We start from the raw sequence: 24865 nt of genomic DNA, 5'->3' as shown, positions 1-24865 counted from the left end.
ATCGTGCCATTGCACTCCAGCCCTCCAGCCTGGGCAACAAGAGCAAAACTCCGTCTCAAAAAAAAAAAAAAAAGAAGAAAGAAACCCACTTTCAGTTGGCAGCGTGGTTGAAAAGATGGCTGGCAGAACTTGATAGAAAAACTTGGCAGGGAGAGTGTAGGACAGGCTACTCTGCAATTTCTTTAGAATAGTGTTCCCTAAAGTGTGTTTTGTGGAATATTGGTGTAACTTGAATAGATATTACTTGAAAAAAGGGAGGTGGAGCAAATCTGGGAACAATTGAAACAAAGTTCAACAGGTTTCTTTCCTGTAGGAGTTTTCAGAGCCTTTAGTATAATAATGTGCATGATGAAACTCTACTAACAAAATAGAATATGCAGTTAATCTTAGGCTAATTTAGGCATGGATTTTTTTTTTTTTTTTGGTAGCATATCTTTCGACAGTGTGTTCCTTAGAAACCACTGTCTTAGAGGACTGTTGTCTTCCCAGCTCTGGAGGTGAGGTTCCAATCATCTTGCAGTTCTTAAGATTTTCTTCCTCTACCCAGAGAGGCGGGGTTTCTGTAGAGTTTGCAGAACTCTCTCCAGGTGTGAGGAGCGGGAGGGAGGTTGGGCTCCCCGAGGGCAGTGATGCAGGGAACTCCACCAGAGCTGGTCAGAGCCCACTTCGCCTGTGTAACCAACCACTGGCTTCCCTATCTTCCACCTGGCCATGGGGTGATCTGCCAGTACGTGCAAACTCTCCAGCATTCCTGAATGTGAACAAGGCACTCCCTTCCTGCTTCTAAACAGATGCCCCAGACCTCTCAGCAAGTGTGGCTAAAGAAGGTACCCTCTCGTCTGGAGCTGACAAGAAGGCCTGCCTCTCACTTCTGTGTGGAGATCAGCTGCCCGAGTTTCTTCTTGCCTGGGGGATTATGGTGCTGACCCCTGGGATTCAAGGCTGAGAATGGAGACAGGAAAGCAAAAGCCTTTGAGGGAGGTGGAGTATGGTGGACAAGAGGGACCAGATTCATAGCTTCCACTGCGGTCGGGGAAGCTGTCAGGAGAGGGCAGTGCAGAGCTTCCTTGCCTTCTCTCCCTAGCTCTGCCTTACAACTGGCCGCACACAAGGTGAGTGTGCTGAAATTGGCTCTTCCTCCCCAGACAGGGCAGCTGAGCTCACGCAGGACGCACATCTACCTTGTCCCCTTCCCTGGGTAGTCAGGTGTATACTGAGGCCTCCAAATTTTGTCTGGCCTCGGGTCCCATGAAAAGAGCAAAGGATTGCCACAGCAACCACAGAAAGAGAATTGTGCACCAGGGTTACGGTAGGTAATAAGATTTACTGAAAACGTCTCGGCCACATTCAGTACTGGTTTGGTGGATACATCAGAAGGAGGTTGCATAACATTAGGCAGGTGGAGGGGCTGAGAGGAAGAGATGTGGGCACCTGTGTGCCAGCGTGTCCGTGCTGGGGGACGCCTGTCCAGGTGGTGAGTGGAACGGTGTGTGTGTGTGTCTGTGCGCGCGTGTTAACAAGAAAAATGAACCAGAAAAGGAAATGCATTTTATCCCACTGCACATTGCAAAAGTCTCACGCCAAAAAAGCTAGACTTTCCTCTATGTATGGCATCAAAAGGGAGTAAAAAATGATTGGATCACCCAGATTATAAATAAGGTTATTTGTTTCTCAAAAATCCTTATTAAAACATTAAATATCAGCTCTTTTGGGGGAGAAATACATTCATTTCAGGGAGACCTCAGAAGAGTGACCATCCTTTTGCTCTACCCCAACCAGGTGGGGGAGGGGAAGCCCCAGAGGGCCCCGAGGGTCCCCTCCAGTTGAGCCAGGTAGCCACTCACATCCTGCCACTGAAGGAGATGGCTAATGCACAATTTACAAATGAAACTGCACGTCCATTAAATTAAACCCAATGGAAAACACACGTGTGACCTGTCATTCACAGCCATGGGGTGAGAGGGAACTGGAGGAGAGGGTGCCAACCAAGGGGGTCTGGAAGGTGGGTGGGAGGGTATGTGTTAGGGTGGACAGTGGAGAGCCTCCTCTTCCTTCCAGGAGCCCCAGTTCCTCCAGGGCTGTGGATAGCAGGGTTAGAACAGCAGGGTGGGTGGGGTGTGTGGGATGGGCATCCCCGCAGGCTCTTGGGTGCCATTCTCTGGGCCCTCCCCCACATTTAGGATATTGATAGGAAGAGGGATGTAGCACCTTCTCCAACCCCTGGCTTCCCACTGGACTAGATGCTTTCCAATGTTTCTTCTGCCTTCCCTGAAGGACAGAATGAAGAAAGGAAGCTGGAGGCTGATGGAGCCAGGCTGGGAGCAAAGGGATGGCCGTGGCGACCTGCGGGGTGGAAAGATTCCCAGATAACCTGGTTTCACCTTCTCTGAAGGTCTATGGAGGGTGTGGAGCACTGAGGGTGGGAACATCTAGGGTAAAACACCATTGTCCTGTTGTTAAAGGAGCTAAGTTCTGTGATCACCTAGGGACAGCTGTGGCCTCAAAGTCACCTCGATATGATTCCTAGCCCAGGGTCTGCCATCTCCTTGGCTCCTGGAGTCAACCCAGAAGGGACTCCTCTTAACCTCCCACAGGTTGAGCCCACCAGCTTACAATTGGTTTCCAGGAGAGAGTGAAGGGCACTGTGGCTCCCATCCCTTTCTCCCATGTCCATGGTTGCTGTGTGCAGAGACAGGGCCTTGGAGGGATGAGCTGGAGCCCGGTGGATTCCATCCCATTCTGATCTGCAAGATGTGATGCCTCAGGCCCTCCCACTCCTCTGGCCACTGGTTATGCTTTGGGGCTCCCTCCTGCCCTTGAATGTCTGTCAAAGGAGCTGAGAACCTTCTGGGGATGAAACTCAGTCCCCCTTTGTCTCTCCCCTTCCTTCTAAGTCTGCCCCCGGACAAAGGCCTACTCTGCGAACAGCACCAATCTGCCTCAGTGCAGGGCTTGTAAACAACTCAGGTCCTTCCGTGGGTGGGGGCCATGGGTGCCATCTGTCCTCAGGGATTTGGTGAGTCCAGATCTCACTCCTGTCTTTTCATACAGGCTGCTCCACTGGCCCCGCCAAACAGAGTCCTCGGCAGTTCCAGGGAAGTGGGGCTGGGGTCCTCACTGAAGCTCGGTGGTTGGGAAGGAACAGGTGTCTCCTTTGCCTTTCTTCAAGCTACTGATTTGGGGAAGCTAGGGCCCAACTCCCTCGGTGCTTCCTGCCCGTGTCCCCTTCCCCCCCACCCTGAAGGCCTCCCGGCGACACTCCTCTCCTGCTCAGTGATCAGTGCCATCTGGGCTGCCCGACTACTCCAGAGAGTCACTGTGTTCCAAGCCCAGGTCGCTGACATTTGTCGTCTGCAGCTCGTCGACCTCCTCCTCCAGCTCCTCCTCCTCCTCCTCTTCCATCTCATCCTCATCCTCTTCTTCTGTCCCATCCAATGAGTCATCGTGTGCAGCCATCATAGCCTGCTGCATGGCCATGGTGGCACTGTCTGAGGACAGGGACTGCAGGTTGTCCAAGTTGATGGAACCTGCGAGAGAAAGCAAGGGTCAGAACGAGGCAGGGGCTGCTGGTCAGGGCCAGCACCTCTGTGTTGGACAGGGTTTAATGGACTGGCTCATAGAGCAGTGAACTCCTTGTTTTTAGAGCTGTCCAAGCCTGAGCTGGACAATGCCCTGGTATGAAGTCTCCCATCCATTCACTAGTCAGCTACTCCCTGCCCCATCTCAGGAAGCAGCACTCCCAGCCACCGTTCACTGCGCATTTTTTTTATGTGTTGGCCACTTTTGACTTTCTAACAATTCTGTAAGGCAGGTATTATTATCCCCATTCTGTCTCAGACAGTTAAGTCATTAGCTCAAGATGACATTGTCAGCAATGACAGAGTTGGAATTTTCTCCCAGGCTGGTCCAGCCCCCTAAATCTGTTTTTTTTTTTTTCCCTATCATAACCCATAAGATGGCTCATCACAAAGGAACCTATGCGCAACCATACACATACACGTGTGCATGAGGTTATGTGTGCACACATGCACACCTACGCTCCACTCCCCATACAGAGCTTTCTTCATATGCCAAGCTATAAAATGCTTGGCTCATTGAATTATTCATTGTGCACTAGGCGACTGGCAATTAGAAAAGTGTATATAGAGGGTGTGATGGAGAGGCTGGGAAAACAGAGCTCTTCCTGGCCCCTGTTCACGAGCCAGCTGCCTGCCTTGATATTTATAGATGGCCTTGGCTCCTGAAGAGCTGTGCAGATACTGACTGGTGCTAAGGAACTCAGATGGGTGCGGACATGGGGGGCTCTGCTGAGCAGTCACTGACTTGCATGACCACCAACTCCCGCTTTTCTTTATGAGTGTGCATCTGGTCTGTTAAATTATGTACAAAAACATCACCTTCTTTAGGGCTTTGGGGAGGGATAATCACTGTGGCAGGGCAGCGATGGGAGCCCAGGTAAGGAGATAGCCCTTGAATCTTTGCACGGCTTGACCTGAAGAAGCTCCAGGAGCACCCCCAGCCCTTGTCTAGGGTGCACTCAGCCCCAGTTCTTACCATCGGGGTTTGTCCCTGGGGCACCGCCCTGCTGCTGCAGCACCCCTGCAGCGATGGAGTTGGGCCAGAATCTTTGAGTGGGCCGGTGCTGAGACTTGATCTTCTTGGCTTTGGGGGCAGGATCTGGGTTGCTGGCATCAAGCATGGGCTGCAGGATGCGCCTCCGGGCATTGATGAACCTGCCCAGAGGTAAAGTGAAGACCTGGTTAGTCATCACCTGCATGGCTTTGGGGTGGGGGCAGGGAGGGTGAAGCTGCCTTCAGACTCCGTTTCACAGAGCAGACCGGGGTTCCCATCCCGGATGTAAAAGCCCAGCAAGGAGGAGGGCCCTGGGGGCTGAGAAGTTCATGAAATTTCCTGGGGCTTGGTAACTGCAAAGTCATATGGGAAGAATGCATGGGGGGTCAGAAATCCCTGCTCAAGACCTTCCAGGTTGAACGGAGGAGGAGAGCATGGTAGTCATAGGCACTAACCTCTGACTTCTCTCCAGAGAGCCAAGGGCTCGGATCAGGGCCCTCAACTCTGGGGTCTACTTCCATCCAGCCAGACCTTGCTCTCTGAGCTCCCCTGACAGCCCAGCCAGGCACAGAGACTGGGAAAGCCGAGATCCCTGTGGGGTCAGAATGGCTACTCCTCCTCCCTCTCCCCACTCCCAGCTTTGCAGCTAGTTTTAGTCTCAGTTCACATGGGGGTGGGGAAGACCAGATGACCACTGGCCTCCAGTGCACAGCTGCGGGCAATCCTGTCTGTCTCTGAAGTGCAGGTGGGCTGGGTGCTCAGGTGGGCGTGGGTTTTCTCTTCCTCAAGAAGCTTCCAGGGATGTGCCTGACACAATGTCCCAGCAGAGGGCGCTGAGAAGCTGCAGATGAAGCCACAGGTGCCAGTGTTGATTCTTGCTTTCTGCTTCTAGCCTAAATGGGGGGACTGGCATGGTAGCCAGGCTGAGATTGAGGCAGATCCTGGCATTCGAGTCTCTTTTCCCTGCTACGCATTCCCCTGCCCAGAAGGTGGCCCCTGGATCTGAGAGCCTGCGTGCAGGTGATGCAAACTCACCAGTTATTTACTTGCAGGAGGGTGAGGTTGGTCTGAGCTGCGATCTGCCTCTTCTCGTCCTCCGTGGGGTAGGGGTGCTGAAACGAGAGGTGGAGACTAGTGAGGGCTGGGCACATGCTGATCTGGCCCCCCCAAGGTACTGTGCCCACGCCATGGGCACTATCCTGAGCCAGGCAGCCTGAGTGGTTTGGGAACCAAAATTGGGGAAGTGTTATGTTTGCTCCCCACAGAGAATGGACCTAGGGCTTGGAGGAAGGCTGCCCCATGCCCGAGACTCCACATCCCTGGCTGGCCAGTCCTCAGCCAAGCCCCCACAATGGGGAGCCAGGGAGGTTTCCCAAGACCAAGATGGTTCAGTACTGACAGCTTCCAAGGCACATCCTTCTCATTTGATCCTCACTGCCGCCTCCAGCAGGCAGGGCAGGCATTGTCAGTGTTAGGGTTTCCAATGGCCTCAAACGCCCATAGAAGGTGGTAAGCGGGTGAATGGATCAATTTAAGTTAACTGCTATTTATTGAATATCTACTATGTGCCCAGATTTATGCTAGGCATGGCTAGGAGACAGAAAAGTACTACTTGTATAGTGCTTTATAACCTGTAAAATGCTTTCATGCATTTTATTCATTAAAAAATCATCATTTTATTTAATAAAACACATCATTGAAACTCTGAAAGGCAGGCAGGTTAGGTATTGTTATTCCCACTTTGCAGATGAAGAGATGGAATGACTCCTCCAGTGTCCCCCAGATGGTAGCACCAGCTCAGCTCTTCCGATTTGGGTCCAGTCTTTCTTCCATTGCTTCACAATGCCACTTTATAGGACTGAGTGGAGGTGAGAAAGAGAGCAGGGCAGGTGTCTCTCTCAGTCCCCCGCATGCTGCAGCCCATGCACTGACTACGCAACTGTCTCCCTCTCTCAGACTGTGCTTCATGACGGCACTGGGATACTGAATGTATCCCCAGTGCCTTCCACATACAAATGACATACAAATGCCTGCTGAGTGAAGGAAAGCAAAAGCACAGCACTCGATGCTGTGGTTTGGGTGATGAGCACTGTAGAGGCTAAGAAGGAGAGAAATGCAGTGGTGGGGAAGACTGAACAGGTCACATTAAGGAATGAGAAGGCTCTGGGTGGCAGTGGGAAGAGAGTCGTGACCCCATTGGGAGGGAGGCCACAGGATGGCTGAGTCTATGCATCCCTAGGACTTGTTAAGGCCACAGCCCAGTGCCTGGCACCCAGCAGGCATGCAGTTAAGGTGTGGCGAACGTCTGAATAAGTCAGAGTTTTGTCCTGGAAGCTAGGGGAGGTTTGGGGGCTCTTATGGCAGAAGATCAAGCCATCCAGCATCCTCAGGCTAAAATCATTCCTTTTGATTGCAGTGGTATTAGAAAGTGGTGCTTGAGCTGTCTAAGGTCCCCGAGATGGGAGGTCTCAAAATCTGGCTCTATTATGACTAGCTATGAAATCTCAGGCACGTCACTTAACTACACATCAGCAAGTCATCTGACAAATAAATGAAATTATACTTGTAAAATGCTCAATAAAAGGTACGAATACTCTTATTATCAGGGGTTGTTACAAGGTGCTTAAAACTTTCTGAGGGAAAAGGCTGCGGTCAGCAGCCTTGGTGGTACTCGCATTATCGGTGGAAAAGGAGGAGCAGCCTCTCCCCTACCTCAGCATCCCCCAGATGAAGCCATCAGGACCATGTGTTGCTTTAATTCAAACCTCTGACCCTGACCACCATGCCAAGGCAGCTGGGACTTGTGATTCATACAGTATTAAGATTCTAACAAGAAAGAAGGCACATCAGCATTACAGGAGCCAATTTTCATTCTAATTGGGAAGGAGCGGAGGGAGGATGGGAGGAGAGGGTGCAGATGGCCCCAGGGGGCAGAGGGGCAAGGACTCTGGGAGCTCTGACACCTTCTGGGGTCAAGCCCTAGTGCCTGGCTCCAACCTCCCTATTTGTGGGAAAGAGCCAAGCAGCCTCCCTGTCCATAGCCAGCTGGTCTGTAGACAAAAAGCAGCAAAAATATGGTGATTTTTTGGCCTTCCTGGGTGCAAGGGCCTTTCATGCCTCCATGCCTTCGCACGTGCTGGCCCTCCTCTGGAGCGCGCTTCCTCCTGCCTGTCCTCGCGTGCCTTTCTGAGCTTCTGTGAGGGCCTGCCACAGATCACAGCCTCTGCAAGGCCCTTCCCGACTCCCTGAGGCAAAGCTGGTCACCGTGGCCTCTGAATGATTGCTTTTTGCCCACTAGATGGCAAGATATGTGTCCCCCACTAGGCCATGAGCTTCTCTCAGGCAGGGACCCCATCTCATTAGACATTGTTTATTTCCAGTGTGCAGACCAGGCACAGTGTGCAGACAGGCAAAGAGGCCAATGTTGAAGGATTGTGTAGTGAACTGAGGAATGAACTAGCACAATAAGGAGACGCAGACTTGTTTCTTGAGCAGAGCTAGTGGCCGTGCTGGCTGTGCCGGTTCACCAGCCCACAACTGTTGGGCATCTGCCGAATCCTGGGTGCTGGCAAGTGAAAGGTATCTGAAGTTAAGAACTCACAGACTAGATGGGAAGAAAAAAAGGAGGAAAAAGCCTCTTTATTAATGGGAAGTCTGTGCTAAGTACCCCTCTGGTGACAAAAGAAGAAAGTCCTTAGGGAAGGGGATTTCAGTTGGACTTTGAAGAATGGCAAAGCCAGTCTAGTAGAGGAGAGGATGATGTTCCAGGCAGGAGCCTTGCACTGGGACTTATATTTAAGCCAGTAGGATGAAAAGTTCTTCCACTGTTAACGGCCTCCAGAGAAGGAAATCCTCCAGCCTTCCTTGGAAGAATAATGTTTGCTGTCTCTAAGGAGCCTTCTGTTGTCAGGCCCCCATTCTGAGTGAATGTCACAAATACATAGATTAACATGCTCCAGTCCAGTGGGGAGCTATGAGAAGCAATGCCACCCAAAACTGGCTGGTTGTTCTCTTATGAATGAGGATAGAAAGCCCCTAACCACCGCCTGGTGCAAGTCCTCACCACCTATCCCTCCTGGAACCAGTATCTCAGGACGCTCGCTGTGGGGCTGTGGGGTAAGTAGCAGCGTTTAGCAGCTCTGGGGACAGGTGTGTCAGCCAGAACATTCCTGGCACCACATCTGAGTGGTCATGGGAGCAGTCCAGCTCGTACATGCCTCAGACCACATGATTCCTGAGGACAGAGTCAAAATAGTCCTGGCCTCTGGACAGACCACGATTGGGTCAGCGCTACTTTTAGCACAACTGGCCAGGCTTGGGGCCAAGGAGGGGAAGAAGAATCAAATGAGATCACGGCAAACCATCAAGGCACAGTGGCTGCTCTCTGATCGCTATTGGAGGGAACTCCCTGGATTTGGAAGAGAAGGGCCCAGACAGTAGCTCTCTGGAAGTAGATAATCCTTCCTTGAAAAAGAAGTATATACAGTTCATGAAAAGCAAGGAAAAGAAAAAGAAAGAGGTACAGAACAGACTAGAAGATGCCAGAGCCTTCTCAGGGACAGCTGGAGCCTCACACGACTGGGAAGTGCTGCCAGGGAGTAAAGGACCTTCAGAGATGGGATCAAGTCCTGACCCACCCCTTAACATTGTGTGACCTTGACACACGCAAGTGACCTTTGTTTATGTCTTCCATCCTTAGATGGAAGTAGCAAAACAGTGACTACCTCTTGGACATGGGGATGATTTAATGAGATAGCGCAGGGTAAGCCTGTGTGCTCCATTGATGCGCTCTGTGCGATGCACTGAAGCCTCCCGGCATCATCTAGTTGAATACTCAAGGACTCTAGAGAAGGGAATTATGGTATTTACACCAAGTAGGTGTCTCAGGGCACTGTAGTTGCCACCAGGAAGTTCCGCTGAAATCTGACCTCAACTCTTTCCCATCTCTCTCTGATACCTCCCTTTATAGCCCCATAACGCAACTCTCCTCTGGACTAAACTGATACTAAAAGCATCTTTCAATTGAAAGAGTGAGTTCTGCCCAGGGGCTGGTTCAGAAGGAAGCTAAGCCAGTTCTGGTTCACAGGTCCCTGGATATTTCTTTCATGCACAGCCCATTGGCAATTGTCCTTCCACCTCCTAGCCATGTAGATCTCACCACGAGGTGAGCCAGTTCACCAAGGGACACAGCAGATGGGAAGCCGCAGCCTGTCAGTGTCAATAGACACTGAGGTGCTGGTGGAGCGGGGCGTGGAGGCTGATTCAGATCAGCGAGCTTCCATTAGGTTTCCTGCCATCAGCAGCGCTGCACTACAGTCCACTACACGCTTTTCCCCTCCTCTCCCTCTTGACAGCTGTGGGGCCATGGGCTGCTGCCAGCCACCACTCTGGGGTGGTTCCACTCTAGGAGGGCCAGAGACCCAGAGGAAGGCAGCCAGGATGGTGGGGGCCCCAAAACGACCACATTCCATCACATCTAAGAGGCCACTGATGGTGGGATGTACCCAATTTCAGAGATGTTGAAATGGAAGAAAAAAAAGCCTTTTAGAATAAAGAGAAGCACAATAAGTCACCCGAGAAACTTCTCTTTCTGCAGTCATTGCCCTTGTTCACGCTTTCCATTCTTTTATTTTTGCTCTCATTTTTATCCCTGCTCCCCTTAAAACTGTGAACACTCAGAAAAGTACAAAGAAAAGCAAACACCCATGTAACCACCCCCAGGTCAAAAAAATAGGATACTACCAGCACCCCACAAACCCCCTTCTGTCCCCCCAAACACCTCTCCAAAGATCTCCTGACTTTTACAGTAACCACTTTCTTGCTTTTCTTTATAGTTTTGCTATCTGTGTTACATCCTAAACATGATGGCCTAGTTGACATCAGGTTTTTGAACCTGATGTAAATGGAATCATTCATCCATGCTGGCTCTGTTTAACTGTAATTGTTCCTTTTAATCGCTGTGTAGTTTTCCACTGTGAAGACACACTGCTGTCCCATTCGTCACCTTCCTGCAATCTCAAAACTATTCTCTTTCCCTCTGGTTTCTGTGTCAATCTATGCTTCACAATGCCAGCAAGATGGGTCCTTCTTAACCTCCTCCCCATCCCCATCCCTGATAAGTGAAGCCCTCTCGGATGCCCCTTCTATGAGCTCTGAGCACTTGCCCTATCTAGGATTCTTCCTACTACAGGGGCTTTGGATCTGTGTAGCTACCTGTCACCCCAAGGGGCAGGCTGCAAGTGTTTTGAGAAAAGGGACCGTGTCTTTCTTTTCAACCCTACCTCACTAGCACCAAGGAAAAATGTGTGGCATGTAGTAAGTGTTCAGTACGCATCTGTTGAATGAACGAACACGGGGCCTTTGGAGTAACTGCTACTTCTCACCATTTCCTGTGGGCATCTGCAGGTTAAAGGTGAGTGGGGAAAGCATCAGTGATCGGACCCCCCAGGAGCTCCACCTAGAGGCAGGTTGCTCTACTCACTAATAATGCTGCTTTTTCAATTATTGTTGAACATATATTCAGGGAGGATGTGGAAGAGAAAAAGGGGGTACTTAAGAGTCCATTAAGGCACACTGGTCACATCTCTAAAGAAGACATGGAGGCAGTACTGTTAGAAGTAGGTGAGAACACGGACTCTAGAGTCAGACTGCCCAGGTTTGAATCCTTGTCTTGTCTCTAACCAGCGTGAGACCTTGGGCAAATTACTTAGTTTCTTCTTCTGTAAAATGGGAGAGATAATTCCACCTGCTTCAAGGTTGCTATAAGAATTAAATGAGTATATATGTGTACATACATACGTATATATGTATGTGTATACGTGTGTGTGTGTGTAGCTAAACTGATCAGTATCAGTAAATGAGTTAATATATGAAAGCTATTTAGAATGGTGCTTAGTGTACTCTGTGAGTGTTTGTTAAATAAGTAACAAATAAAATAAGTCTGTAGCTTGACACATGTGGCTGTGTCTCTGAAGAAGCCACAGGTTGTTTCCTGGCAGATGGCAGGAGCCTCCCAGCAGCCTCTTCTGTGAGCATACAAATACGCTCATTTTTTCAAATGGGTTTTATTTCCTGCATGTACTATGATGGGGACATTTTATCCTAACCTGAGTCTTAAGCTTCTTGGGGAATGCTGTGAGGTTGTAAATCTCCTGCAGCCATTTTTCAGGTGGACTTTCTTAGAGCTGCAGCCCTCTGGGGTGTCCTGGGGCTCAGTGCAACCCAGGGGTCTCCTGCACACCTTCCCTTTTCAGCGCCTCCATGCAACCCTGCAGCTGACTTGCCTGTTGTCGACAAGGCTCAGTCTTGGATGGAGAAGCATCAATCCAATTCTTCCTTCCCTGGGGACTCATTGCCAGCAGGGCACACACCCTGGGACAGCGCTACACCAGGGGATGCCTCCGACAGTCAAACATCACTCCTGGGGAGTTGGAGGGCAGCTTCTCTCTAGATCCCTACAGCGAAGGATGGGTGGAGAAAACACTCTCACCCCACAGGCAGGAGTCTGAGGTCTAAGATTTCTCTGGGACAAAGAGAGAAATGTAACCAAGAACCCAGCTGGCCTGACCTCCTTCCTCCTGGTAGCCGTACACTAAAGGCCTTCAGGCACAGATGCCTGAACAGTGTCTAGAATGAAGACAGTCGTGGCTGGGGTAAGGGGCCACAGTGTTCCCAGGCTTCAAGAGTGAGAATAAGGGGTGAAGAGGGTTTGATGACCACAACAACTTGGAGCGAGGGGTCACTCCCTGTGGCCAGTACGAATCATAGTGGCATTGATGATTATCTAAGAGATAATTGTCATCCAAAATGACCCCTCCTTTTTCTCTTCCTACCCAATCCTAAATCCTAGCCATCCTTCATAAGGCCCAGCCCAAATGCCAGATTCTCCAACCAAACCCTGTTAACCAACAACTCAAGATTACACAGAGCTCTCAGGGTCTCTGTGTCCAGCTTCTCCCACAGGGCAGGAGCCCTCTACACCAGCGCTTTCCAGCCAGCATACCCCAATAAGGTATAAGTGTGCAGACAGCGGTGTCCTCGTCCCCGGGTGTGGTTTGCAGAGTCTGGAGCAGCAAGGGCTCCCCGGCTGGTCTCCAGGCGTAAGCAGCCTGGTGGCTTTACTATCATTTTCTATGCGTGCTGACATAAAAAATGTGACATGCCGGCCTGCAAGGCCACCATTGTTCAGTGCATAGCCCTTTGCTCTGACGGGTAGGAAGGCGTTTCTGCTGAACACATGGCCACCCGCCAGGCACTGTGTTTTCTAACATATTGTCAATCCTATTCATCATAGGTAGCATTTCTATCTCCATTTTATAAAGAGGAAAGCAATATCAGAGAAGTTCATTAACCTGTTCCAGATCACACAGTAAGTAAAATTAGAGCTTGGACCAACTCAAGCCTATCTGCCTCCAAAGCCCTTGCTCCTTGCGCTACCCCATGCTGCCATAAAGGAACAGGCTGCCCGAGTCTTCTTTTCTGCAGGCAAAATATCCCCAGACCCCTCAGCCACTCCTCACATGACATGCTTCCTGTTAGGGTCACTGGAAGAAACATCTCCCCATCCTGCCTGCCCCCTCTGAAGATGATTGTCAAAGAACCTTTTGCAACCTGATTCTAGGGCCTGGACACACTCTTCTGGCTCTTGAGCCGCTCGAGTGTCCGTGCTTGTATAATAGCACTTGATTACGTCATGGGTTGACCTCTCCTGGCTTATGTCTATCATTTATTTCCCCAATTACACGATCAACCCCCTTAGTGCTGAAATCACATCTCATACCTGAAATTTGGGTGTTCGTGAAGAGATATGTTATTTGGAACTTAGATCATGGTTTTTTTTTTTTCATAGACAGAAGTTATTCTAAAAACAGGCAGTTTTCCTGGCCAGTCCTAAAAGCCACTTTGGTTAAAGATCTGTGTTCAAGTCGGGAGGGGTCCATGGGCTTCGGGAAGGACAGGCGAGAGACTGCTCTCTGCTTTCAGGGTCAGAACTAGACTGGGGAAGACTCCATGATTGATGCAAGTGAACCTTCAGCGTCTCCTTTTTGTGCCCTATTGACACGATGCCCCAGTTCCTTTTCTCAGAAGCCCCTGGGTTCTGTGTCACCCTACAGTCAGCATGCTGAATCTCAGGCCTCTGGGACCCCCGACTTCAGGGTCAAATGCCCTGAAACTATGTTCACAATTATCTAAATAAGTTTTCATCAGATTCTCAAAAGATAGAGAGGCTTAGAGAGGTTGAGAACAATTGCTAGAAACTTCTCTGCACCCCATTCTGGCTTGGCTCCTCAAAACGCTGTTAGAAAGTATTTTAACCTTCATCTTCTACCACCACCAAGCACTAGCATTCTTCTTTTTTTTTTTTTTTTTTGAGATGGAGTGTTGCTCTGTCACCCAGGCTGGAGTGCAGTGGCGCAATCTCAGCTCACTGCAAGCTCCACCTCCCAGGTTCATGCCATTCTCCTGCCTCAGCCTCCCAAGTAGCTGGGACTACAGGTGCCTGCCACCACGCCTGGCTAATTTTTTGTATTTTTAGTAGAGTGGGGTTTCACCGTGTTAGCCAGGATGGTCTCGATCTCCTGACCTCATGATCCGCCCACCTCGGCCTCCCAAAGTGCTGAGATTAAAGGCGTGAGCCACCGTGCCCGCCCCCATTCTTTTTTTTTTTTTTAAATAAAAAACTCAGCTTTTTTGGGGGAAATGTGGTGGGGAGGGAACAGGGTCTTACTCTGTTGTCCAGACTGGAGTGCAGTGGCACAATCAGGGCTCACTGCAGCCTTGACCTCCTGGGCTCAAATGATCCTCCTACCTCAGGCCCACAAATAGCTGGGACTACAGGTGCCCACCACCATGCCTGGCTATTTTTTTTGTATTTTTAGTAGAGACAGGGTTTTGCCATGTTGCCCAGGCTGGTCTCGAATTCTTAGACTCAGGCTATCCACCCACCTCAGCCTCCCAAAGTGCTGGCATGATTACAGGTGTGAACCACTGCACCCGGCCTTTTTTTTTTTTTTTTAATTTTTTCTTTTTTTAAACAGATGAGGTCTCGCTATGTTGCTCAGGCTGGTCTCGAACTCTCAGGCTCAAGCAATCCTCCCGCCTTGGCCTCCTAAAGTGCTGGGATTACCACTGTGCCTGGCCCCATTCTTCCCATGAAGCTGATCTTAGCTGAGTGGGAATAGTAAAGCAAGCTTTTGAACTAATTCGTACTAAGCTGTGAGTAAATGATGGCCTCACAGCCTTTCATAGTCATTGCTTTTTACAGGGATTGGATAGTTTAAAATGGGTCTCTAATAGTGGAATTTCATTAAAAAGTTAATCCTTAATACGTATGCAAGTGGAATTTCAGACAGTATGAGGAAGTTAAAGGAAAAGGTAGCAGACAAAATATTCTGGAACAAAAATGGGCCAGTCTCCCTAAGCCGTTTTCTTTTTTTTGTTGTTTTTTTTTTCAGGGGTTCTTGCTTTCCTCCATAGGTTCCCCAAAAGTTTTGTGGTTTCTCTCAGCATTTTCCAAGGGAAGACCAATTATGGGAACTTTCAATGAGACTGGAGGCATTTGCAGCAGTAGCGGTACCTGTATAGGGACAAAGAACCTTCACGCCCATCGGCTTATTCTATTCTCACAGCAACCTATGAGCTGGATATTGCGGCTCCTGTTTTACAGCAGGGGAAACAGAGGCTTCACAAGGTCAAACAATCACCCAAGCTCGCCAAGCTAGGTAGAGGGGGTGGTGAAAACTCAACCCAGGTCCTGCCCCAGGAACCATGTCCTTTCCATAGGCTATGTGGTTTCTAAGCAACATTGCCATTCCTATGTCAGGCATGTGGATGGGTCCTGTAGGTGGGCCTTTGACAGAGATACAGCTAGATAGAGTCAACCTCCAGTATCCGTGGGGGACTGTTTCCAGGACCCCTGGTGAATACCAAAATTCATGGATGCTCAAGTCCCTGATATAACATGATATAGTATTTCCATATAGCCTACAAACATCCTCCCAAATATTTTAAAACATTTCCAGATTACTTACAATAATGAATACAATGTAAATGCTATATAAATAGTTATTATACTGTGTTGTTTAGGGAATAATGACAAGAAAAAAGGTGATACATGTTCAGGACAGATGCAACCATCCACTTAAAAATTTATTTTCAATCCAAGGTTGGTTGAATCCAGGGATTCAGAACCCACAGACAGAGAGGGCCGACTGTAATCCCTTCAAGACTTAACACAATGCTCTGCGCAGGGGAGTAGCGAGGCATGCAAAGAATGTGGAGTGACCAAAGGCAACACCGAGGCACAGAGGCAACTGGCTGGGCTTCACCTCCACGTGCCCTCCTTGGCCAGGAGCTCTGTGCAGTGCACCCGCTGTTCCTGGGGTACAGCCGCTCTGCCTCCCCCCAGCCAGAAGGAGCCCGGCATGTGAGGTTCTCAGGTTGGGGGAAGGATAGCTGGGCATCTGACAGAGTCTAAGAGAACAACAGGCACAGAATCATGCAGAGTATACCCGTCATGGCAGCAGGACTTATGAGCCAAGAAGTGAAAGCAACCCCAAAGTCCATCAACTGATAAATGAATAAACAAAATGTGCTACATCTGTACCGTGGAATATGCTTCAACCACAACGTGGAATGAAGTACTGATACATTGTCCTAAGTAAAAGAAGCTAGACATGAGAATCCCACAATTCCATTTAGGTGAAATGTCCAGAATAGGCAAACGCATAGAGGCAGAAAGTGAATTCATGGTTGCCAGGGGCTGGGGAGTGATGGCTAATGGGTAGAGCCTTTCTTTTTGGGGTGATGAAAATATTCTGGAATTAGATGGTGGTGATGATTGCACAACTCTGTAAAGATACTAAAAGCCACTGAATTCCACGGTTTAAAACGGTAAATTTTATGGTACGTGAATTACGTTTCTATTTAAAAAGTCACACAGAGAAGGCCCTGGGTGTTTTTTGTGCACTCAGCTTTTGTGACCACAGCAGAGTTCATAGAAGGGCCCTGGAGTGAGCCCTCAGCTCCTTGTGGCTGAATGGAAGATGGGGTGGTAGATGGCAGAGTGCAGCTGGATGCCAGGCCAGGCTTCTGAATGTGATGAATGGGGTGGGGGAGACATCAAAGGCAGCATCGCTGTGAGGTCTGAAGACCGGGACTGGACATGTAAAATCTCTACACCTCTCCCAGGACGGGGCTCCACGCCTCCGCTGGGCGTTGGGGTTCCCCTTTGCTTTACCTAGACTTTGCATGGGAGCCAAGAGATGTCTGTGGTTTCTTGGGTCAAAGTGGTGGGTAAGAGATTAGAGCCTCCAGTTGCATAGGTCCGGGTTCAAATCCTGTTTCACCTGTCATCCATGTGACCTTGAGAAATGTGTTGCCTTCTTTGAGTGTCAGTTTTGTCACTGGCAAAATGAGGCGAATCGTATTACCTCCTTCTAGGGTGGTTGTGTGGGTTAAATGAGATGATGCGTTACAGTGTTTAGTGCAGAACCCGGCACGCTGCAGTGGCTAATGCAGAAGCGGCTCCTCTGGTGGATGGCAGGGCCTGCTGGGGCCTGGTCTCCAGGATCTCCCCGCACACAGAGCATATTCTGAAAAGCTGCTCATGTGCTTGGCTGGCAGCAGCACAGACAGATGTCATATTTGGGATGGAAAGGAGCAGAATCACGTGGCAGGTCAGGAAGACTCCAAGATCTGGAGCAGAAGGGGTGGAGTAGAAGCTGGGGATGGGGAACAGTGCCTACCTCTCCACCCTCCAAGAGGAGGACTGTCTGCCATGGGCTCTTGGCCGACCTGAGTCTGCTATGGAATGATTGCTTCCAGCAGGAGTGTGGCCTCTTTCAGCCAAATGCAAGAGCAAGAAAATGTCACTGGATTCTTCAGGGACTCAGAGGCGAGCAGCTAATGGATGAAACCATCCCAATCTCACTGCAGCCTAACAGCAAAAAGGCTCTGGGATTTCACCTCCATCTCAGGAGCCTTCTATCATCTGAATACTTTCCTGTGGCTGCCAGGGCTGCAGAACAGTAGAAATGACAAGAAGCTCCAGACATAGGACAAAGGGAACCAAAGAATACAAACTTATACCCCAGGGAAAGAAGACAACAGGAACCAGTATTTACTACAGACATTCTCACAACCAATCCCTATTTAGCAAAGTTTGTGGATTAATCAATGCTGTTTCCACTTCTTCTGTAAATCATTAGAACTGCTGTCCGCAGCACTCTGAATGCTTGAGATGAGTAGGCTGTTTTGTAGAATGTCTGTTAGCCACACTACCTGCTTATCTGAAAGTCAGCAGTGCTCGTATGCAGACTGGTTTATGCCAATTCTATGTATTATTAATAAAGTATGTAAGTTTCTGTAATTTAACAAACTCTTCTGTAAACCAATGAAATATGAGTGCAAAAAGAGTCGCTGTTGATAAGTAAAAAGCTTTCAAAAGTCATGAGGCCCAAATTTGCTTACAAATGCTGAATAGTTAGGATCAGATGAGACAAACATAAAGGATTGGAATACATAATAAAAATCTGGAAAGATCGCGTGGACAGATTAGTTCCCAAACGTCAAAGTTGTAATTCCACTTTCTATTGAGGTGGAATTTATAGATGTTACAGTATAGGAGAGGTTTATGCAAGGAAGATGACTAACAATTAGAAAAAAACCTTAGTCCTGTATCAAAAGATTAGCAAATGAATGTATACGGTATGTCCATCTTTTAAATTAAAGTATCTCTTTTGAATGGTTGTTTCTTTTTTAAACTAATTTTTTCAATCAACAACAAATTACTTGTCCCAGCTGCACTGGATGTGAGAACATCGATGGCATATTTAGGTCTGTCCTTACTTCATACGCTTTCCGCTTTTCTTTCCTAAAGCTGAGCAGCTCCTATTGGCCTGACACAGTGTCTCCCTAGAGTTGCATTTTTCAAGAATTACAGTCTCAGAGTTGTTCCTCAGAGCAACAGTGAAAACACCAAGGGGGATGTAAAGTGTTCACATAAGTTTGGGAGAAGCTTCGAACCTTACCCCTCTTGCAAATTCACCATGCCCCTTCGTCCTGTAAGAATAAAAAAAAATACACTATGGCAGGCCAAGGTGGGTAGATCACTTGAGGTTGAGTTCGAGACCAGACTGGCCAACATGGTAAAACCCCACCTCTACTAAAAATATAAAAATTAGCCAAGCATGTGTGGTAGATGCCTGTAATCCCAGTTACATGGGAAGCGGAGGCAGGAGAATCGCTTGAACTTGAACCTGGGAGGTGGGGATTGCAGTGAGCCAAGATCGTGCCACTGCATTCCAGCCTGGGCAACAGAGTGAGACTGTACCCCGCCACCAAAAAAAAAAAAAAAAAAAAAAAAAGCTAAACTTTGTATAACTCAGATTGGCCCAAACTTATTTCACCATGGAACCTCTTTTGGGGTGCAAGACCTCATAAATCCTATAAAGCTCCGTACCTTGGGAATTAATGCTGTAGGGCTCCTAGAGGAATATAATGTATGATCCTTATTTCTGAGAAATTTACAACAGAGTCAGAGATGCAAGAGAGGCACACACATCTACCCAAAGAATGAGTAAGTCACAGTATTGTCCATTACTCTTAGGGTCAAATGATAGTAAAATCAGTAGGTGTTACAGATGAAAACAACAAATCAGCTATCTACCTCTGATTAATATTCACAAATTTTGGGTCTTCAGCCTCCAAAACTTGCTCTTGGTCCATTGTTCCAAAAAATTCAAAGGGAACTTATTTCTTAAGTGCTATGTGCTAGGCCTGGCTCTTTACATACGTTTTCTCATTGAATTTTCACAACCATGGGAAATAAGTATTAGCTTTTTTTTTTTTCAAAGAAATAGAATCAGGGTAATCACACTGCTAGTGGGAGAGCCTCAATTCATGCCTCGATCTGTCTGGCTTCAAATCCCGTCTTCTTTCTACCGTGCCTAGTTATGGAGAGCCTTTATAGCCTCTTTCCTGAAGCAGCTGAGGTTTGGGGAGGGTGTGTCCACATGTGCATGGCTGTGTGGCCCAGGCGTGGCCTGCCAAGGACAGCTGAGTCTGCTTGTTTCCCTAGAGCAGCCTGGACTTCTCATTCTCTTCCTTCCCTTCAGTCCCAAAGTTCTGAGCTCTGACTTTAGAGGCCCAGTGGCCACTCCCCTTGCCTCTCTAGAGGCCACTGTGATGAACTGGGGGAGGACTCTGCCAATGTTAAGCGTGTCATGAATGGCACCTGCACCTGTGCACACTGCCAGGCTGGAGAGGGCAACAGGGGTGGGTGGGAAAGTGTGGGCAGAAAGCCCCTCCTCATGCATTTCGGCAAGTCCTCTACCCTATCCCTGGTGCTTTCTGTAGATGACAGCCTGGGTCCTGCCTCACTCTGTGCTCAGCTACTACCTCCTCTCTTCTCCACCTCCCCTTCCTCTGCCTTCCCAAGTCTGGGTGGAAGTGACCGTGGAGTAGAAAGACAGGACCCTGAGCTCTGCAGGGAGGCTCACAAGGAAGGATCCATGAGAGGGTGGGGCATGAGCTGAGGTCCCAGGTGAGAGGTCAGGCATGACCAGGAGGGACAGAGATGGGTGACCCTCCAGTCTCAGGCTAACGATTCCCAGGGGTAAGTTGCAAGTGGGGAGTGGAAAGTAGTGAAGGGGAAGGCCACAGATAGGGTGATGGGAGTCAGTGAGCAGGTGCTGGCCTGGACACCTGGGCTCCTGGGCAGGGGAATCTGCCTTGCAACTTCCTCCCTCTCCTCTTGCCTTTCTCCCCCTTCAGAAGTGAGATTGTAGGTATGTTCACAACAGTCTTCAAAAACGCATGGGGGTGGGAGGTGGGGAAGGAAAGGGAGCATTTATTAAGCAATTCAGTGTGCCAGGGTCCTGGCAATCTTTCATTACTTCATCACAGTCTTCCTAAGAGGCGAGTGTGACCAAGTTGCAGGGTAAAAGGTAACACTGAGATTTGAACCCAGGTTCAGCTGCCTCAAAAGCCCATGAGCTTTCTAGCACACCCGTGACCCTGCATCGTATGTCACCCACCACAATGAGTGCAGCCAGACTTAGCTCCACGAGCAGTTGGGAGAGGGTGGTGCTTTCATTTCGGTTGTGCCAGGTCAGTGCACAGAAGATGCATCCTTCCTCCCACAGGTAGGCTGGGAGCTGTGGCATGGACACTGGACCCACAGGTCACTGAGTCCATCTGAGCCCCCTGGCTCTCAGGCAATTTGGAAAACCAGAAAGGCAGGAGACCTGGGCGTTCCCCCTGTGCACTCCAGCCACTGAATCAGAGCTGCTCCTTAGAGGCCTGAGGCTGGACCTGCTGCGGGGCCTCTGGCCTCATCACCTAGGCACAGGGTTCCCTCCAGCCTCCTTTCCTCACCTTAACTCCAGCATTCCAGCCCCTCCTCTCCAAATTAGCTTTCTCATCTGAAAACTGTAGGTGTTCAGACTAGTCATGCTTTCAAAATGTACTCACTCAGCAAACCACTGGGGCAGCCCCACGCCCCCAGAGGCGAGGGAACACTTTTGGGGAGATGCCGAGCTCCGGCTCTCATCTCTTGCTAGGAGGTAATCCTTCCAGTCTCTTGGGTGCACAGGAAGGTCCAGCACTTCCAAATCAGAGCCCCCAAGACCCAGTCAGTCTTCTGCTGCCACTCAAGTCTGAGAACCACTGAGGCCTGGTCTCCATGGCTTCTGAAGGCTCTCCCACTTCAGATAAAGGGCTGTTGATGGACTAATTAGTTTCCATGGCCCATTTGATTTTTCTCCTCCCTGAAGAAGGATTTCCTCTTCCTCCTGGTTCTTCCCACAGTTCTCCAGCCAATGGATCCTCAGTCCCTTGGAATTTGTCTTGTATCTGTGTCTGTCTGTCCTGACATGCCAGGGCAGGAGCTCGCAGACTAATGGAAGCCCACCCGTGGTCACAGCATCTACCTCCCCACCCCAGAACACACACACACCAGCGCATACACACTCAGCACAGTCACTGGCCTTTATTTACTGCCACAGCCCTTGAAAGTGGTGTTAGGAGATTGCAATTTTGAAGTCTTTCCTGACATTCCACCAAAGGCTCGTCTTTTGCAACTAATGCTGCACACAAACACACAGCAACCTTCACACAGTATGAACTTCAGTAACACTCCACTGCAACCCGAGGTAGTGTGCTGTTTTATAAAAGGAGCTGCTGCAGCTTATGAAAGACATAGTGCTGTGTCCTGGAGCTGAGCTGTGACATGAGGAGCCAGGATTCCAGCCTTGGCACCCATCTCCACCACACAGCGCTTGGCTCACCCAGCGGGGAGGACTCAGGAGTCCTGGCAGAGTCAACACATTCTTCCATGGGAGAGGGGCACGGTGAGCGTGGCTGCGGCAGGGGGAGGGCTCTGGACCAGAAACCACCCACTCCCCACAGTGACCCTCTCTCTGTTCATGAAACAGTGTGACACACCTGCCCAGTACTTGACTCTTGAGCATGCGCTTGTCCCTGTTACCCCATGTGTTGCCACATTTTTTCCAGATAGCAACAGCAGCAGGTACTAGAGAAGGTCTCCAGCTTTAGGACCCACCTGAGCCCCCCTGGCCTGGACTCCAGATGTCATTCCTATCAGAGAGCTCTCCCCGAGGCCGCGCCCTCTGTCTGTGGGTTTGGAGCCGACAGCAGAGTCTGGTACCCACACGGTGGGTTATTCATACCCCATGCCGGGACTCCACACCCCCAAGACACACACACTCACCATGAGATGCTGGAAGAGCCAAGAACGCATTATATTGGTGGCATGCTTGGGCAAGACTCCTCGTTTGTTCTTGGACTTCTTATCCTCATTGTCCAGGAGGGAGGTGAGGTCAAGGTTAACCTTCAGGGCACGTGGAGAGAAAATCAGCATCAGCAGCCTGTGAGGCCAGTGGCTGGGGACCTGTTGCCATAGCGACGGCAGGCTCGGCTGCCAGCCCCTTTCCCGGCTCATTCCTAGGGCCCTGGGGAGGTCACCTTTCCCTCTCAGCCCATGCCAGCCCCTCAGAGAGTGGAGGTGAGGCTTGGGTGATGGGAGAAGGGAAGAAGGACAAGGAGGAAGAGATGGGGAAGGGGGAGGGGGAGGGAGAGAGAGAGAGCGAGAGAGAAAGACAGAGGAAACAGGGCCATGCAGAGAGAACAGGAGAAGATATGAATTTGCCATAAGCTGTCAAGTAGTTATCAGCATTTCTGTGGTACTTTACAGTTCGCAAAGCACTTTCCTATCCATCGCTGTGGTTCATTCTCACAGCAGCCCTGTAGGTTGGCTAGGCTGTGTGCAGTTGCTATTAATCCCCCTTTTATCAATAAGAAGTCTGAGGCTCAGAGAGGTTAGGTGACTTATCAGAGATCCCAGAGTTAATGTCAGATCCCAGACTCTGACTTCCGATCTTTCTACTCTTCCTTTGTGTGTGCACTCTCTACCACTGAGGGACACAGCGGCTCAGTCTGCAGACAGGAATAGGAAGTGCAGGATCCTTTGATGTAACCCCAGGAGGGAGGCAGCAAAATCCCAGGAGTTGATAAAACCTTTCCAAGACCCAGCTTCTTATCTGTAAAGTAGGGGTAATGATACCTCTTAGAGGATGATGACGATTCAATGAGTCACCCGTGTAAAGTGCCTGGCAGATAAGAAGCGATTACAGGTGCCCTAGCCCACACCATGCACATGTGCACACACCTACACAAACTCACCTGTGTGTTCTGGATCTGGATGGCTCCCTGGGGGATTGCTTGGGTGACCACCTGACCCTGGGAGGTTACCATGGTAACCGGTTGGTATAAGGCTCCACCTGAGGAGACAACCAGTTTTGGGGTCCCCTGCCATGGGAGTGGGTAGGAGCGAGGGCAAGCAGGGTTCCCAGTTCATTTGGCACTCACGTGTAAAGACCCTCTACTTGGAGCCCTTGGGTAGCAAGCTATGGCTTTTCTGCTTTATGGGTGGGTGGGGGATGGTGTCTAGAGCCTAGGGCAGAGCCTCTGGTGGGAGGTGCTTCGGGGAAGGGACAACAGCCTTACTTGGTCCTCTCAGGGGCTCATGAGATTTTGACCCAAATTTGTTCTAAACCATCACAATTGGGTCTTGGCGCTAACCGTCTATAAACTTACAGAAAACTTTAGTCAAGAAACTGAGCTGGGAGCCCCTCCCTCGGTGGAGGACAACCCCCACCCCTGGAACCGCCTCGGGGCCACCCTTTCTCCTCCCAGGGAATTCCCACAATCACCCTTCCCAGTCTTTGCACCGACCTGACACAACTTGTGAGTTGACGGTTGTCATGGCGATGTTGCCCTGCTGGAGCGCTGAGGCTGGGACCACAATCCCCTGGGGGTTATTGGAGACTCCAGACATGGAATTGGGGGAATTCTGCAGGAGGTCCTGGCAGTGAGGGAGGCGTGGTTTGTGACAATGACACTGAGAGCTTAGACCCTACAGCCCCAGAGTCCTCTTCTGTCCTTTCCCCTTCCTGCCTGCCCCCCTCCCTCCTTCTAGCTCCTCCCCAGACCCAGGTCCAGAAGGCAACTCTCTTGGTTTCCTAGAAAGAGTGAATAAGAAGGCTCAATTAAAAAAAACAAAAACAAAAACAAAAACAAAAAGAGTCACCCATTTAACCATTCCATTGCCCTGAAAACCTAAGGCACAAATTATCTGATAACCCCATGGTCTCCCCCTTGGCTGTACTTTGAAATCTCCAGTAATGATGCTTGGGTTCCAATCTCAGAGAGTCTCATTTAATTGTTCAGGAGTGTGTCCTGGGCTCTGGATTTTTTCTTGATCAGATCCATCATATTCAATGGGCTCCGGGTTATTAAAAGCTCCCCAGGTGATTCCACTGTCAGCCGGGTCTAAGAAACTGGCTTCACCTGGTCGGCACTTGCTCATCCTTCAGCGACGCTTGTCTCCTGATGCTTTCCCGTCCCCCGGCTGCTCTCCACACACCTCCATCACAGGCCTGTCACGCTAGGCTGCACACACAGAGCAGCCTCCAGCTCTCACCTTTGTATCCTTAGCACCTAGCTCAGGATACTAAAATACATGTTAAATAAGCAAATGAAAGCCGCCCTAGCCGCCCTAGCCTTCCCATAACCTGTCTTCTAAGGGTGTCTCATATGAGCCTCAGCCACCTTCGGCACATGGCATCGATCCTGTTCTCTTCCTCAGGCTGCCCACAGGATTCCACTGGAAACAGACTCTCCTCTCCCCACACTGCCGACCAGCACGGAACTTTTGCCGCTTTTCTTTGCGTTAGCCCAGGCAGGTAAGACATGTTTTCCTGGCCCTCTGCTC

General features: G+C 49.8%; 1 protein-coding gene across 10 annotated transcripts in view; it reads right to left on the bottom strand.

Annotated features, from left to right (window-relative positions):
* Window positions 1–1304: 1304 nt before the first annotated feature.
* Window positions 1305–24865, bottom strand: part of PKNOX2 (PBX/knotted 1 homeobox 2) — a 320839-nt gene continuing 297278 nt past the window's right edge. For 7 of the 10 annotated variants that reach the window (XM_054661696.2, XM_054661694.2, XM_016922234.4 and 4 more), the window contains 6 exons: window positions 23827–23956; window positions 23275–23372; window positions 22304–22423; window positions 5608–5684; window positions 4555–4733; window positions 1305–3527 (listed from right to left, as the gene is read on the bottom strand). In XM_054661696.2, coding sequence (XP_054517671.1) covers window positions 3301–3527; window positions 4555–4733; window positions 5608–5684; window positions 22304–22423; window positions 23275–23372; window positions 23827–23956 — 831 coding nt within the window. In that variant the 3' untranslated portion in view covers window positions 1305–3300. The remainder of the gene's footprint in view (window positions 3528–4554; window positions 4734–5607; window positions 5685–22303; window positions 22424–23274; window positions 23373–23826; window positions 23957–24865) is intronic. The other 3 variants (XM_063783483.1, XM_063783484.1, XM_054661700.2) reach the window with 1 other exon arrangement.

The sequence above is a fragment of the Pan troglodytes genome, chromosome 9 (assembly GCF_028858775.2).
Source record: "Pan troglodytes isolate AG18354 chromosome 9, NHGRI_mPanTro3-v2.0_pri, whole genome shotgun sequence".
NCBI lineage: Eukaryota > Metazoa > Chordata > Mammalia > Primates > Hominidae > Pan > Pan troglodytes.
This window is presented reverse-complemented; position numbering and strand designations above follow the sequence as displayed.